The sequence below is a fragment of the Nelusetta ayraudi genome, unplaced genomic scaffold (genome assembly GCF_046127955.1).
Source record: "Nelusetta ayraudi isolate G7.1 ecotype Tasmania unplaced genomic scaffold, CSIRO-AGI_Nayr_v1 ptg000007l, whole genome shotgun sequence".
In the NCBI taxonomy this organism is placed as follows: Eukaryota; Metazoa; Chordata; class Actinopteri; order Tetraodontiformes; family Monacanthidae; genus Nelusetta; species Nelusetta ayraudi.
Genome location: NW_027466057.1, coordinates 5,342,451 through 5,357,887, shown reverse-complemented (window position 1 = coordinate 5,357,887; position 15,437 = coordinate 5,342,451). Strand labels below are relative to the sequence as shown.

General features: G+C 45.4%; 2 protein-coding genes across 2 annotated transcripts; one reads left to right on the top strand and one right to left on the bottom strand.

Moving 5' to 3' along the window:
• The first annotated feature begins 29 nt into the window (after window positions 1–29).
• tdrd9 (tudor domain containing 9) lies at window positions 30–15,251 on the top strand. The gene is made up of 35 exons (XM_076018093.1): window positions 30–183; window positions 3,484–3,566; window positions 3,666–3,733; window positions 4,076–4,297; window positions 5,134–5,256; window positions 5,400–5,480; window positions 5,578–5,739; window positions 5,829–5,932; window positions 6,022–6,141; window positions 6,476–6,560; window positions 6,646–6,703; window positions 6,779–6,883; window positions 7,365–7,462; window positions 7,592–7,723; window positions 8,461–8,623; window positions 8,774–8,837; window positions 9,090–9,153; window positions 9,251–9,295; window positions 9,403–9,456; window positions 9,554–9,670; window positions 9,774–9,881; window positions 10,007–10,107; window positions 10,201–10,377; window positions 10,678–10,789; window positions 10,914–11,132; window positions 11,609–11,698; window positions 11,784–12,041; window positions 12,238–12,405; window positions 13,032–13,102; window positions 13,177–13,286; window positions 13,629–13,725; window positions 13,824–13,962; window positions 14,063–14,181; window positions 14,264–14,336; window positions 14,822–15,251. The coding sequence occupies exons 1-35, from the start codon at window positions 56–58 to the stop codon at window positions 14,918–14,920; spliced, it is 4,017 nt and encodes a 1,338-aa protein (XP_075874208.1). The 5' UTR covers window positions 30–55; the 3' UTR covers window positions 14,921–15,251.
• Window positions 707–1,897, bottom strand: rd3l (RD3 like). The gene is made up of 2 exons (XM_076018092.1): window positions 1,590–1,897; window positions 707–1,238 (listed from the first exon to the last, which is right to left on the bottom strand). Exons 1-2 carry the CDS (start codon window positions 1,895–1,897, stop codon window positions 860–862), a joined length of 687 nt encoding a protein of 228 aa, XP_075874207.1. The 3' UTR covers window positions 707–859.
• Window positions 15,252–15,437: the final 186 nt, after the last annotated feature.

The following is a 15,437-nucleotide window of genomic DNA, read 5'->3' as shown; positions in this document are numbered from 1 at the left end:
AATTTGCCATCGTCAGTCATCAGCGGCGACTGTCAAGCCCAAGTGCATTTCCAAAATGGAGAAGGCCATCACCGCGGAACAAATTGCAGACTGGTTCACGTCCGGGGCGTCGTTTGCGAGTATTAAACTCACAGAAGAAGCGGTTGCCCGAAGATCACCCGAGTTATTACCAACAGAACTCAGGTAAAATGAGCTCGAGCAAAGCTAAATTAGCTCACGCGGGCTCACACGTGTCAAGTGCTCGTGAGTTGCGGCAGTTAGTTGCTGCTTCACAAAAAAAAAACTTTCTCAGAGTGTGACATATAAACGTCTCGACTACAAGATGTAGACGTCGACGTCACTGACGTTTTGTGGCGACTGAAGCAGTTAAGCTAAATTGCCAAGAGGTAGCTTAGAAGTGCGTATGACAAAATGGATGGGGGAGGGAACGAAATCGGAAGTTAGCATATTAGCTTAGCGTAGCTTAAAAATCGCGTGCGTTGCAGCATAATATACGGAAGTCCATCATAACATAACATCTAAAAATGTTTACAAAGTATTTGAATCTTTTTTTGTCTTTATAAACTCAATATCTGAATCAGCCCCGAGAAAACGCCAACTTTTACAACCAACTTTCTAAAATGTGTGCTGTACGTTCATAATTTTTGGAAGGAAACAAAAATAGAGTGGCTGCAAGGGACTCTCAGATGAAGACACCACTCTCTGATAGTGGCACAAACAACAACAACAACAACAAAAAATCAAATGATGCAGTTTCCTCATTTCTTGCAAGTTCTACTGCAGGCTAGAATAAAATTAATAAATTTTTTTTAGCCTTTCTATTACACAGGATGACTGATATCTTGGCCTGTGAACCTTTTCACAGTGTAGTGCTGTACGCCTCAGGCCTCACTGTAGGCCTTAGTGAGCCAGGATAGTCATACGGAAGCCCCCAGTCCCTGCTTGACCGTGTGAAAGAGCCAGGATGCCTCATGGCCCAGTCGACGTATCCAGAGATGGTTGGAATCTCCTCCCTTGAATGTTCTCCACAGTTGGGCACGGCGGGTGTGACGGCGCCCTGCTTCACTCTGTGGAGGTTGCTCCAGTCAGCCACATGTTGGCGCCGTGCTGACTCCATTGAAAGTCTGCCTTCTTTGTCGACAAAGTCCCTTCGCGAGAGGAAGTCCCGCATCACTTGCTTCAAAACAGACGCCGCCTCCCACGGCCTTGTGTTGCTCGTGGCGGCCGCCTCGCGAAACCTACGAAAAAATGCAAACGCTACATTAAACACTTGTCTTGTTTTTCTTTTTTAATACACCAGCACGTTCAGCACAGAAGACGATGAGCGCAAAGAGACGTGCTGGCAGCCTGACTCATTTCTAGCCCAACAGGGCGTCCTTCACCTTCACATGTTCACACTCTGCTTGGCCCCGGCTCTGTGACAGTAACACATAATGGCTTCCTTGGCAGCTCGTCCTGCCTCTCATCCCCTTTGGGTCTTCTCCTCCGCTAGCCCGCTGTCAGGCCTCGTGTTCATGCAGGAGCAGCTAGATGCTGTTGACAAGCATACTAATGTGAGCGTGAAGCGAGAGCGCTGGGATGGCTGCTACCTGGAGAGCACGGCGGCTGCGTGGACGGGCGGAATCTGAGAGCACAGGAGTTCCAGCTGTTGTAACTCGGAGGTGGAGATGAGGTTCCGTAACTTGGGGTACTTCTCAAACCAGTCCGGACCCCGGCCGCTGCAGACCGGCTCTCGCTCTGGCTCCCTTGCTAGGGGCTCGTGCTCCTCCAGGTGCCACAGGAGCTCCCCCATCAACGTGTGGCTGGCTGCAGCCCCCGTGGTCTTCAGAGGTGTTGCTTCATCCTTGGGCTGTGCTCTGGTGCCGTTGGACCATCTCATCCAGCTGAACAAGGACATGGCACAAACAGCACACAGTCCTGTAAAACTACAGAAATGGAAATTAATTGTTTCTCTACCTGAGAATACAGTGATTGTTTCCACAGACTAATATCACAAAACTGGTATAAAGGCAGATATATAAATGTTTGCTGGAGTGAAGGCTTTCCAGCTGCATACAGATAGTCTTGATTTATTGAAACAATTAATCTAGAATTTTTATACACCACAAAAATATGTTGTTCTAACTCAGCTGGGTTCTTCGTGGTAGTTGTGTTGTCTTGTTAAAAACTGATGAGGTGATGATAGCTCAAGTATATGTCCTGTATGACTTTCAGCAAAAGTGACTGCTGAGCTTCCAACGAGGATTCAAGTCACTCTGTGTCATGGGTTAGTTTCTGCCTTGCAGAAACGTAGACTGATTTCACACGTCTAGATTATTTGAATCTTGCTGTAGCTCTAAAAAACAAAACAAAACCCAGAAACAACTGTATTGCTGCATGCATTTGAACATGCATGGACACAAAACAAGAAACGGTTACTTACAAGTCAAATTTCTGCTGCCGATGCTTAATTCCAAATTTGACCGAGATCTGCGCTGAGTAAATCCTTCAGTTCCCTTTGCTCACGGGTCAGTCGTTGCAAATATCCGCTTGCTGTTTTTCACATCCTTCGACGTCGGATTCCCTAAAACCACATCGTCATCACTGTTCTGTTGGTAGCCTGTCCTCCTATAGCTTCTTAACTGAGAGTGTTTTTTTTTCACGCAGACAGGAGTTAGTTGCACTCAGCTGACTAAAAACTCGCCGCCTCTCCTTTCACCCCATTCCCCTCTTCTCAGTATGGAGCTTTGTTCTAAGGTCAGGCTGCTTTGTAGCTTGCATGAAGCGTGTGCAGCGGAGAGAAAGAAAGAGAGAGAGAGAGAGAGTGTGCGTGTGTTTGCAAAAGCCGTGGGGGTGTCGTTTCAGCTTCTCTTAGTTCTGTCTGTGCTCCTGCAAAATCCTCCCCTCACTGAGAGAGAGAGTGAGAGAGAGAGAGAGAGAGAGAGAGAGAGCAAGAGAGAGGCCCAGAGTCAGAGGAAGCTGGAAATGTTTCCTGGTTGAAGTGCGTTTGGTAGAACTGGCCATATAAAGAGAGAAAGGGACATGTATTTGAATCCGATTTAGAAATCATACCAAATTATATCAATTATGGCTGCTGCAATTGTCAATGCCTTTTTCCCTATTATGTTTGTAATATATTTAATTTAAATACGTATAGTGTATTTAGGAGTGTAGCCATATGCACCGTTTGCACCTTTGCCATATAGGCACTTTGCTATATGTTTTTAAGACCATTAGTATCTTTACACTGACTCAGGGAAAAGCACAAGAAACCCAATGTATCTGTTTTAACCTGTTTTTGGCTTGTACAAATGGCATTCAATCTCTATTATATTTTAATTTGTGTTTCGCATTAATGGGATTGAATGGGATGGGAATTAGTTCTTCATAACCTGTTTAGTGTTTCATCTTAAATAAGCTTATTTTATGGTCAAGTTTGGATGTTTGCGCACCAATTGTGAGAGAAATTGAATTTTTATTTTTTTTATTTTTTATGGTTTGTAGTCCATCAAAGGCCTCTGCAGAGACCAGCCAGAAATATGTGAAACCAGAAGGAGGGACCAGCCTGAAAGCTGAACCTGGAAGGAGTGAGTTTAAATCATCCCCCTCGACTTCTCCTGTCCTCCTCCTCCTCCCTTTGTCCTCTCTGTTCTCACAGTTTGATGCAAGCTGTTGTTTAACTTTAGGTCCTGCACCGGCTCCACGCTCCAGCGATGAGTACCCAAACTTGCCCATCACCAAAAACAGACAGGAGGTATAATACACCATGTCTGCACCACATACAACTCCATGCCTGAAATGAAAGGGATCACAAAGAACCCTTTGATTTTTTTGCTGCACTTCAATGTCTACAGGACATTGTTGTGCTTACTTTTTTGCTGTTGTACAGATAAACAGATAAACTTTGGGGTTGTTTTTTTTTTTTTTTTACAAAGTGCCAACAAGCCCAAACTGAATTTAGCAATGTAGAAATTTCTGTAAACATGATGTATTGTTTTTCTGTGAAGGCATTATTTCATCATGGTCATATGACGCAGATGTCATTCATTGCTTAACGCAATCTGCGTTTCAGTGTGTCTCTGTGTTTCCCCCCCAGCTGGTTTCTCTCATAGAAAACAACTCTGTCGTGGTCGTCCGAGGATCCACAGGCAGCGGCAAGACCACCCTGCTGCCTCAGTTCATTCTCGACCACTACAGCGAGAAAAATTTGTCATGCAACATCGTCGTCACCCAACCGCGCAAAATTGGGGCCTCCAGTATTGCTCGATGGGTCGCAGCGCAGAGGCACTGCACCCTGGGGAGTCTGGTGGGGTATCAGGTGGGAAGATTTTGGGATTTTCAACAGTGTTATGTCGATGCTCATGGTATCTCTTTTTAACACATCTCTGCCCTATTCCCTTCTTAAAGCCTGGGTTTAGTCCCATTGCATTTTAACTTCATCTGTTCATTGATTTCAAAGCAAAGAAATAGCTTTGAATCTTTGAATTTTTTTCAGATTTCTGTTTTGACGCACGGATGCAGCCTCTTTACAACGTTGAGTGGTCCTTTGTATCCGCAGTGGCGTTTTATACATTTGTTTATCTTCAATTTATTCCGTGTGGCTTGATGCCTGTGCAGCTTGGTGGTCATGACTCTGCATTCTTGCCAGAAGGTTTGGCGCTCCATCTAATAATAACCGTCTCCTCCGCTCAGTGCAGAGCTCTGCTGTTGAAGATGAAGTCACTGACAGTGGGAGTAATGACAAACAGTTAATGTTAGTGAGAAGTGCAATGCTCGTGTTATGCAGTATTATGCAAACTGACCACTTTTTAGTTCACCTTGCTGATTAAATATTCTGTGGAAAAGATTTTTGTTTCTTTATCTGAAATGTTTGCTGTGAAAAGCCTTTTCCTTTGTGTCGTATGTCCCCAATTATTTATTTATTTTTATTTATTTATGTTTTCTGCTGAAATTTATTTTGATGATCCAAAATTGAATAACAACCGTGGGTTAACTTTAGTTAACATGAATGGGCTTCATTACACTTGGAATTCTTCTATGACCAACCTAAAATCCAACCTCTTTGCGTTTTCGTGCGTACTTGCTTATCTGCGTAGTTTAATGCTTTTCAACCAGCGACTGTTCATCCCTGCAATTTTGAATATTTCTTTTAAGGTTGGACTGGAAAAGATGGCGACTGAACACACACGGCTGATCTACATGACCACAGGAGTGCTGCTGCAGAAGCTGGTCCAAGCCAAATGCCTCACGGAGTATTCGCACATTTTTGTTGATGAGGTACAAAAGCGTGGTCATTTATTTGCAAAGTTCTTTTGGGGTTGTATGAAATTGCTCTAATATTCTACCTAAGGTTCAGTTTCTTTCCTTTCTTCTCTGATTTTTGGTTCATTGGTCAGTTTAACCGCTCTGCTTTGCCAAAGGTCCATGAACGCAGTCAGGAGATGGACTTTGTCCTTCTAGTTTTGAGAAAACTTCTCCGTTCCAACTCTCCTTACGTCAAGGTAAGTGCAATTTGATGGAGGTAACTTCTACCACGTCCTCCTTTTGCAACAGCTTAACTTCTATTTAAAAAACAAAAAACAAAACTCAAACCGTCAGATCATCCTCATGTCAGCGACCATCGACTGCAAGCAGTTTGCAGATTACTTCAGCACAGTGATCCAGGGCAGAATGTTCCCGGCCTATGTGTTCGAGGTGGACGGATGCGCTCACCGCATCGACGAATTTTACATGGACGACCTCCAGCTGTTTCCACTCACGGTGAAACGACGGCAGAGAATTTTCTTGGCGTCACCTTCTTTTTACGTCCAAGTCAAACGCTGGTGCGAGAGTTTCCCTGTGTTCAACAGGTGGACTCGCCTCATGGTGATGACCCTCACATTTCAAAGGAGATGTACGATGTGGCCATTGGTCTGATCCAGAGTTTTGATGAAATGGAGGGTGAAGAATCCATGTGAGCTCACTGAATAACTGTCAAAGCTTTCCCCCCCCCCCCATTTTTTTACGCAGTCATGCAACAGTTGTTTGGTCTTGTTTTTACAGCAGAGCCGACAAGGACGACGGTTTGTTTTTTTCCCAGCGCGGCAGCGTCCTCGTCTTCCTTCCTGGTATACACGAGATTCGCGTCATGCAGGAGGCTTTGGCCAAGCTTGTCCACAAGAGGTGAGAGTGTCTGCAGGCAGTCCACTCTCAGCCTATGGGTTGTATTTGGGTTGTCCAATATGTTAGGTTTTAAAAAAAAGTTGACATTCTCATGTGAGGAACATCAATTCTAGCAGCAGGATTTATTAAAAAATTCCAGCTCTCCTTGCCAGAAACAGCCGGGGGTGATGTTGAAGGTCTCTGTAAAGGTGACCAGGCGGAACACAGTGGGTGTGCTGGACAGAACAGAGGGCGGAGTTAATTAAAGGGACTTTACATATGTGTAATGTGTTGACGGAGACAGTTTTGCTATTTTATTGCTGTCTTGACCCTAAAATTCACTTCAGTTGTTCAGATTGCAGGTGTATCCGCTCCACTCCTCTGTTACCCTGGATGAGCAGAACAGTGTGTTTCTGCATCCTGTCAGTGGCTACAGGAAGGTAAATGTTTCATTTTTTTTCATTCACTCTGACATGCAACGTGCTCCCACCGCCTGTTTTACGGACAGTCTCCTCCGTCTCTCAGGTCATCCTGTCCACCAACATTGCCGAAAGTTCAGTGACTGTTCCCGATGTGAAATACGGTGGGTCTTTCCATCCCTTTCGCTCGGGTTCTCAAAAGCACATTCATGTTAATTCTTTGTTTTTCTTTGTCACAGTGATTGACTTCTGCTTGACGCGTCGCATGGTTTGTGACCAAGACACCAATTTCCAGTTTCTGTGTCTCACCTGGGCATCGAAAACCAGCTGCAACCAGCGTCGAGGTACAACGCTCCCAACGCTGTTGTTTATAGCCATGTTTTCACATGGTGGAATTTTCAGTGAGGCAGCCATTTTCGCATGGGCTTCATTGTTTTGGTAAAACTGGTGTAGTCGTCACGTGATGCTGAACCACGAGGAAATGATGCAAATGTACGAGCTGAGGCAGTGGAATGTTTTTGTTGCTTTCAATGCTGCAAGTAATGTATATACATTTAAAATGTGGGAATGCAGACCAGCGCGGAATTGATGCCATCACTTCCTGTGCAGCAACTATAGCAGTGTGTTGGGCACGTTCTCACGCAAGCCGGCAAATGTCCCCCCTGTCTTGTGCGAGAGAGGAAATGCTATGCGGCAAAAAAAGCTATGAATTTTCAGTTCATTCCCTCTTTCAAAAAATGCTGTCTTTTTACAGCTGTTTTCACATGAGGGAGAAGTTTCAAAAGCCCCTGAATTACCAGACTAATGCTTTCTTGAACATGCCAGGTAGGGCCGGTCGCGTTTCCAAGGGCTACTGTTATCGCCTCGTCACAAAGCGCTTCTGGAATAAAGAAATCCCAGATCACATGGTCCCAGATATGCTTGTAAGTGTTTGTTTTTTTTAACCCCCTTTTTATTCAACCCAAACCCTTCAGCTGCCACTTGCACTCCTTCAACTTCGACGCTAGCAAAATGAAACAGCTAATACTTTGTGTGCTTCCTCTTCCACTGAGCTCGCTCCATTGGCCACCATCGTATTGAAAGTGAAGTTGCTGGACATCGGAGACCCTCGCACAATCCTCTCAACGGCCCTCTCGCCTCCCAACCTCAGTGACATCGTGAGAACAGTGCTGCAGCTAAAGGAGGTACTTCTTGAGGAACCCGCCTCTGACGCCTGACTTACTTGTACCCAACAGTCAGCAGTGTATAAACTATGTGTGCACGTGTGTAATGAGTGTGTGAGGAACGGTGCAGCATATTTATCATACTTGTAAAGCTCCGGAGTTGCTGTGATGGTTAAATGATGTTTACCCAGGGGAGAATGATGCTGTTTGCACAGCCCTCATCGCGTCTCCCGGGCGATAAACCCTGCACAATCTGGGACACTGATCTGGTCTCATCCTGCGAGTAACTAAATGACATGTTGGACTGCTTTGGCTGCAGGTTTTTACATCAGTAGCTGTGTACCATTACTCCTAGAATTGCGCAAAACCTAAATATCGCAATAAAAAAACGGTAATGGAAACACCTAAACTTCAAAAAACCTCTGTGGAGGCATATTGCACTGGAATTGGAAACACTTTTTTTGCAGTTACACGTCAGCGGACGTGACGTACGGGAGTCACATGACCAGTTCACTTCAAGTGAAAATGGCGTGTTATGTTTGGACAGAGGAGGTGACGGAATATTTTTTTACGTAATCAAAGAAAAAAATATCACAACCATTCTTGACAGCAAACAAATGTATACAAACAAAAGCCAATGTTAGAAATACCACTTTTATTTTGCTTTTATTTTGAGATTTTAATATGGACTTGACCTGGTCGACAAGGATGCATGCGTGCAAGATGACACAATATGATGCAATTCTCTCCCCTTTAAGATGGGAGCGCTGTCTGGAAAGAGCGAAGGCAGGGAGAACTTGGAGGACGGGGAGCTGACCTTCCTGGGCCGGGTGTTGGCCCACTTACCCGTAGACCTCCACCTGGGCAAGATGGTCGTCCTGGGTTACGTCTTTGGCTGTCTGGACAACTGCCTCATCATAGGTCGGTCCATCGCCCGAATGGGACCCAAATCAAATCGCCAGCGTAATGCGCAGGTGCTCATAGTCGACGGCCGAACACGGCTGCGACATGAACACACGCATCAGTTCTGGTTTGCACAACTCTCACCTATGTCCCTCCTCCACCCGTCAGCTGCGTCGCACTCTCACAAGAATTTCTTTGCCATGCCGTCGATGCAACATGTTGCCAGCTACAGGTGAGTCACCGATTCAAACAGCCAGGCTGTCCGGCCATGTTAATTGTGTTTACTCGCAACATGGCACAGGATATTAAGGCGGTAGGATGATGGTTGGAAACTTCCTTCATGCAGATTGCTTCAGTGAATCAGAAGCTTTCAGACTCTGATGTTGAGCTGATTACAGCACTTTGTTGGCCACTTTGCATGATTTCTATACTTGCAGTATAAAAACAAATCCGTTCTCATTCTAATCAACATGTTTCATCCCAGGAGCAAGTTAAAATTTGCCAGAGGAACTCCCAGTGATTCATTGGCTTTTGTCAATGCCTTCAAGGTAACGTTCAATGCCAAAGTAAACCGCGTTTTTTTTTTACGCGATGCTCGGATGGACGCTGTTTTCAACACCATTGTCTTCTGTCTTCGCCCCTCAGGCGTGGATCACAGCCAAAAAGAAAGGTCAGCTGAGACACCCCAAGGTGAGCCAATACACGGAAAAACAAAGCTTTTCACAACATTTTACCGTGGTTGTTTCTTGTTTGCTCTTGATGTCTTTAGTTGCTTTACCTTCATCCCTCCTCCACAGGACGAGTTGGACTGGGGGAAAGAGAGCTTCATCCAGATCAAGAGGATCAGAGAGGTTCCCAATCAATTTCTACACAGTTTTTCTCTGATATTTTTGGAGAACAACGTAAATGCCGAACCTGCAGTTTGAGGTCTTGTGATTCCTCGTCCAGGTTGCCGAGTTGTACGAGGAACTGAAGCGTCGTGTTGCCCAGTTTAACATGAAAGTGCCAGAGGACACAGCGTCTGTAGATTACACCAGCGCAAACAGAGAGAGGTTCATTCTTCAGGTTAGAGACTTTTTCTTTTCTTTTTTTTCAGAGACTTTACACAGAGCAAATCCAGTCATTTTTTCAGCTGTATCATCACTTTTATGTTTCATCTTCTCTGTAGATGGTCATCGCTGGTGCCTCCTACCCCAACTACTTTCTCCAGGGGGTGATTGAGGAGGATCTGGCCATTAAAGAACTGAGTGGCTTCAACCCCAGGACCACAGTGATGGTATTTTCTTATTATTTTTGTTGTTGTGTGTAATGACCATCGGCCCCAAGAGTGTAGTCAAAAGCTTTCAAACCTCTCACTCTAGCGGTGAGGATGTTCTAAAAACAAACTTGCCTTCTGTTTAGATGAGGAACCTTCCTCCCTACAGCTTCCTGTATTACAAGCAGCTGCAGTCCCTCTTCCGCCTGTGTGGACAGGTCAAATCGATCTCATTTGACAGCTCCAGGTACTAAAAGCCCATTCTTAACAAACGGGACTCCTCAACCTCATCCAATTCGTATATGAGCAAGAGGCGTTGTCGTGTTGGTGTTTCCCTCAGAGCGTACGTGGAGTTCTACAAGTCGTCCCAGGTCACCAGCGTGCTGCCCGAGGTCACCCTCGCCCTCTTCCTGGGACAGCAGCCGTCTCATCTTTCCATGGAGCTGGCCGTCTACCCGACTGAACAAATTGAACTCCTCGCCGGGAACAGAAATGTGACTCATCTAAAATATGCACGGTACGCGTGCTCGTGTGTTTTACTTTGGTGATTTCCCCATTCATGATATTCATGAATGCCGGAGCGCTGCAGACGAGTAAGCAGCCGTGCGGCTCCGAGCCATTATGTAATCTGGCGTCCTGAGATTCCCGTCTGACTGTCAGTCAGGCTTTAGGCAGACTCGACACTGCCTCCTCAGGAAGGGAGGTTGATGTCACATGTACACACTCGTCATTGAAAATCCAGCTTGTTGCCAAAATCTCTCTCTAACGTTTTTCCTCTGTTCTCTGTGTGTGTGTGTTTTTTTTCTTAACTAAACAGTGTAAATGTGGACTTCCAGAACCAGTCTGTGTATCCAGTGGGAGTGGAGAACAATGAACTGGACCCGGCAAAGCTCCCACCCAAGCAGCTCTTTGTCGTCAACATCACAGAGGCCCGTCCAACACGCTTTGCGTCGCCCAGACCATGAAAAGAAATCGAGTTTCCCGAAGTGTTTCTTTTCCCGGTGTTTTCATTTTCCGCATGAGTCATTGGTAAAACGTCGATGTCTGTTGCAGGTGATCGATGTGGGTCATTTCTGGGGCTTCCAGGCAGACGAAGCCAGTCTGGGGAAGCAGCGCCGCCTGACAGCAGAGATTAACCAGCGCACGCTGCTTCCTGTCTCCGTGTCGCTCTACCCCAACCTGCTGTGTCTGGCTCCTTATTCCGAGGACAAAGAACAGAGCTTGTCCTACTACCGCGCCAAGATCCTGCACTTGCGCAACAACTCAGTGGAGGTAAACACGCGCTCACACACACCACAACCTCCAGGATGCGGCGGATTCGTTTAATTCTTTTGGAACGGATGTGTTTTTATTACCTCACTCGCTGCGTTTCCATGACAGTTTTTTGCAAAATAAAAGCAATATTTCTAAAATTCGACAAAGTAGAATTGCGATTTGGTTTCCATTGAATGGGTTAAAACGCAAAAGCTGTAATCTCGTCCAGCGAGTTTGTTTGCTGTGAAGAATGGTTGCGTTATTTTTCTCTCTCATAACTTGTAAAAAATATTTCGTCTCCTCCTCCGTTCAAACATAACGCGCCATTTTCCACCTGTAGTGAACTGGTCATGTGACCCAGTACGTCACGTCCGCTGATGTTTAAATGCCAAAAAAGTGTTTCCATGACACACAGAGTTGCTTAGTGGTTCGCCTTGATTTCATTTTATCTTTACCAGAGTGTTTAACGTTATGTTGGCATCTCGGTCTTGCAGGTGTTGTTCCTGGACTTTGGCAACACAGCTCTCGTCCCCTGCTGCAGCCTCAGGGAGCTTCCGTCTGACCTTCTGTCTGCGCCCTTCCAGGTGGGAACATAGTGCCACCGCTGGAACTTACATTTTAAAAAATAGTACAGAAAGTATAACACAATAACCCGGCGCGCTTCGTCAGGCTCAGGAGTTCCAAGTCATTGGAATTCGTCCCTCGGCCCAGTCCGTCATCCTGGGAAGCCCGTGGAGCAGCTGCGCTTGCGAGCGCTTTATCACGTTGGTGAAGGGCCAGGCGCTCATCGTGTCGCTGTACTCCATCCTGCAAGGCGTCATGCGCGTGGAGCTGCTCATCAGCTCGGAGACGACGGACAGCAGCCTGGCAGACATCTTGGTTGAGGAGGGCCACGCTGTGAAGGCTGAAGAAAGCTACGCATCCATGGTATTATTCACAAAATTCTGTCCTTTTTGCGTCCACTTTTTTCACGAAATTTCAACTTCAAACTCAAAATGAAAACTTAAATAAAAAATCTCCTTCCTGTAATGTTTTTTCCTCTTCTTGTGACCCTAATCCTCTTTTGTACAAATCCCACGAGTCTTTGTTTAAATCCTTCGCTTTTGTGTCTGTGCAATGGCAGCAAAGGCACGAGGCGCTGGTGTCACTGTACAAGGACATGGAAAAGGGGACGTTTGTGGCCAACAGTGTCAGCGGCATCTGGCAGGATCGTAGGAGAGAAGACAAGCAGCTCATCGACAGCCTGCTCTCCCACTTTTCCAAGAGCCGCACAGGCTGCGCCAAGACAAAGGCAAGACACACAGCAGCTCACCAAAAGAGTTCTGAAACAAACATCAATTATTGAATCCTGGTAAAATTAAGGATAGCCCATTAAAAATCATATTTAAAGAAACACCAGGTGTCGAAGAGACTAAATGTTGTGAAAAGGGCGCGATGGCGTCACTGCTGCACTTCTTGTAATACTGCGTTTGTCCAGGAGATGGAGCCATTTCAGTAACTGGCTGTATTTTTAGGTGCGCCCACTCATGTCCACATGCACTCTTTCCAAAGGCAGATCGCTGTGTGCGCTTTCGTATGCCAGTGAATCTCACAGCAGGTCTTACCTTGGCTGTGCTGAAGCTCAGAGAGAGAAAGAGGAGGAATATTAGATTGTGCTGCTGGCACAGTGGCTTTTCAAAAAGGCAGATTTCCAAAAGTGCAATGATCAATGTAGATCAGTCATGGCATCTAAAATGTACTTGACACCACAATTTTTCCTCTACCTATTCTTGACTACATTGAACAGATTTAAGACATGTCTTTTTTTTGTCGGTACGTTTTTCTCTTTATTAATTTACAGCAATAACCGCTTTTACTTCATGACTTTATTCTTCAGTCATTTCATTTCATTTCATTTACCTCCGTGTGGCACCGCAGGCTCGTCTTTACGGCCCCTTCAGTCCCAACAGGATCAGCTTCTACAGCTTGAACCACAGGAGTCACAACAAGTACGTCATGCACAAGTCTGGCCCAGTCAGAACCACAAACCCGGCGCTGACGTTTAGCTCCCCACTCCCCGCAGGACGGTGTGCGTGGAGAAGAACAGCATCAACTCCTTTGCCGTCAATGAAAACCCACACTTGAAACACGACAGGATGATGGTGGCCGGCTCCCTCCACGTCAGCTCCTCAGGTAGCAGATGAAGGTTTCATATCGTAGTAGAAAGTATTCTAAACTAGTGTTTTTCAACCTTTTTTGAGCCATGGCATGTTTTTTTACATTGATTAAAAAATGCCAAGGCACATCAGCAAGCAAATTTTTTTTTATTTAATTTTTCACGGCGAACCTGACATTATCTCATGGTGCACTAGTGCGACTGGTAGACTGGTAGTGTACATTATTGAATACAGAATCAACATTTGATCCATTTTCTATGATAAGTCAATTCTAACGTCTTACGGCCTTTGGAAAGTTTAGTTTCTTCTTTTGCGCTCAGTTTTTTTGGCTGCTTCAAGTCTTTCGTTTTGTTTGCAGGGGCAAAGATTTTACTGAGAGAAACCTCTATCATGCCCGACATCCCTGGTCTGCCCGCGCTCATCACCATGCTCTTCACTCCTGTCATGGAGTTGCGGTCAGCAGTACGCAAGCATACACCAGGGCAGCTCACTTATTTAAAAGCAGCGTAATGAAAACCCATCTGTTTTTTTTTTTTTGATTGATTGTTTGTAGCGTCAACGAGGAGAAGACGTGCTACACCGGCGCCCTCTGTGGTCTGGGCTGCAACACTCAAGCGCAGGAGGGCTTCCTTCCCGACCACGACATTGAACTCACCTTTGATGTGAAGTTCGACGTCGAGGACATCATTGAGGTAGTAACACACAGCCGGGTGTGTGTGTGTGAGTGCAGGCTTGTGTCTCTCCAAGTCAACGACCTCTTTGCCTTTTTCTTCTGCCGCTCTTTCCTTCTAGATAAATGCTCTGCGGCTCGCTATAAACCGTCTGGTGTGTGAGGGGGTCGGCGGCACGTGGCACCTGGGACCCGACAAGATCAGCGACCTGCAAGAAGACTGCCAGGAGCGGCTCATAAGGTCAACGCAACGCAAGCGTCGCAAGTGCCTTTGTGAGCGAAATGACGCACGCGATTACTAAGTCGTGATATTTACAATACAGGCTGTTCTCCAAGTCGCCGCCGAGGGACGCTGTGAACCCAGTCTACTACCCAGCGCCACACAAATGGAACCAGGTATGGTAGATAACTGGACTTTCTGTTGATATCTTTAATGTTCTGGTTCTAAATTGGTTTTAAAGTCTTGAATTGGAAGTTGGAAACTTCAATGGGCTTGAACTGGAATCTCAAAGCTGGAATTTGCAGACTTGGGAGTCAGTCAAAAGCCTCTAACATGGAACTAGCATGTTTTCAAACTCAGTTGTTCTACCCTGTGGCCGGATCATTTCTAGAATGCTCACACTGTAGCAGACCATAGTTGCTGCACTATTGCATTTGGGCTGCATGGACTCTCAACCACATTTCATCTAAAAAGCTTTAATGTTATTTATTTGTTTGGAAATGTTTTGCCCAAGTCCGTTTATCGTTAAAAAAAATTAAGATGTATTGGGTACATTAGTTAGCATTAATTAAACCAGATTTCTTCAGTTATTGATGTTAGTGCTCATAAATGATTTAAGATCGTTTCTCAGTTTTTAACCTGCCTACAATAAATCTTACAGGTGGATCCTGCTCTAAAAATGGAAACTGTTGAGCCTGGAGGCAGCAGGACAAGAAACGTTCTCTTCCAGATGCATCCAGTTGTTCTCCTCAACAGCTAAAAGACCAGTGTGCAAGATTTTATTCTGATTTTTTTTGTCGCGAGAGAATTTTACGATCAGGGGACAACAATTTTTTTTGTTGATAATGTTTTATGTTGATTCAAAGTGCTGGTTACATTCTTCACTGCGATAAGTCCAAGATTTTTCTTGAGACAATTTTATGTTCAGGGGTAAAATGATTTTATGTTGAGAAGATTTATTTTGAAATTCAGCCAGATCTACAAATGGCTGGTTCCATTTTCCACTGTGATTAAGTCCAAGTTGAAATGAATGGCTGCAACTTTATGTGTGGGGTTTTCTGCATCGCGGCATTAAAAATAGTTGTTCAACAGATGAGGCTTGTCAATCAGTCTTCATTCAAACTGGTTGTCTTTGTGACCTAGGAGGCGTCGTGCTAAATTTGGCACCCACATACACGTAAAGCCCCACTACAAGTGGAGCGGTGTGTGTGTGTGTGTGTGTGTGTGTGTGTGTGTGTGTGTGTGTGTGTGTGTGTGTTAGAATTCATTGGCTCATA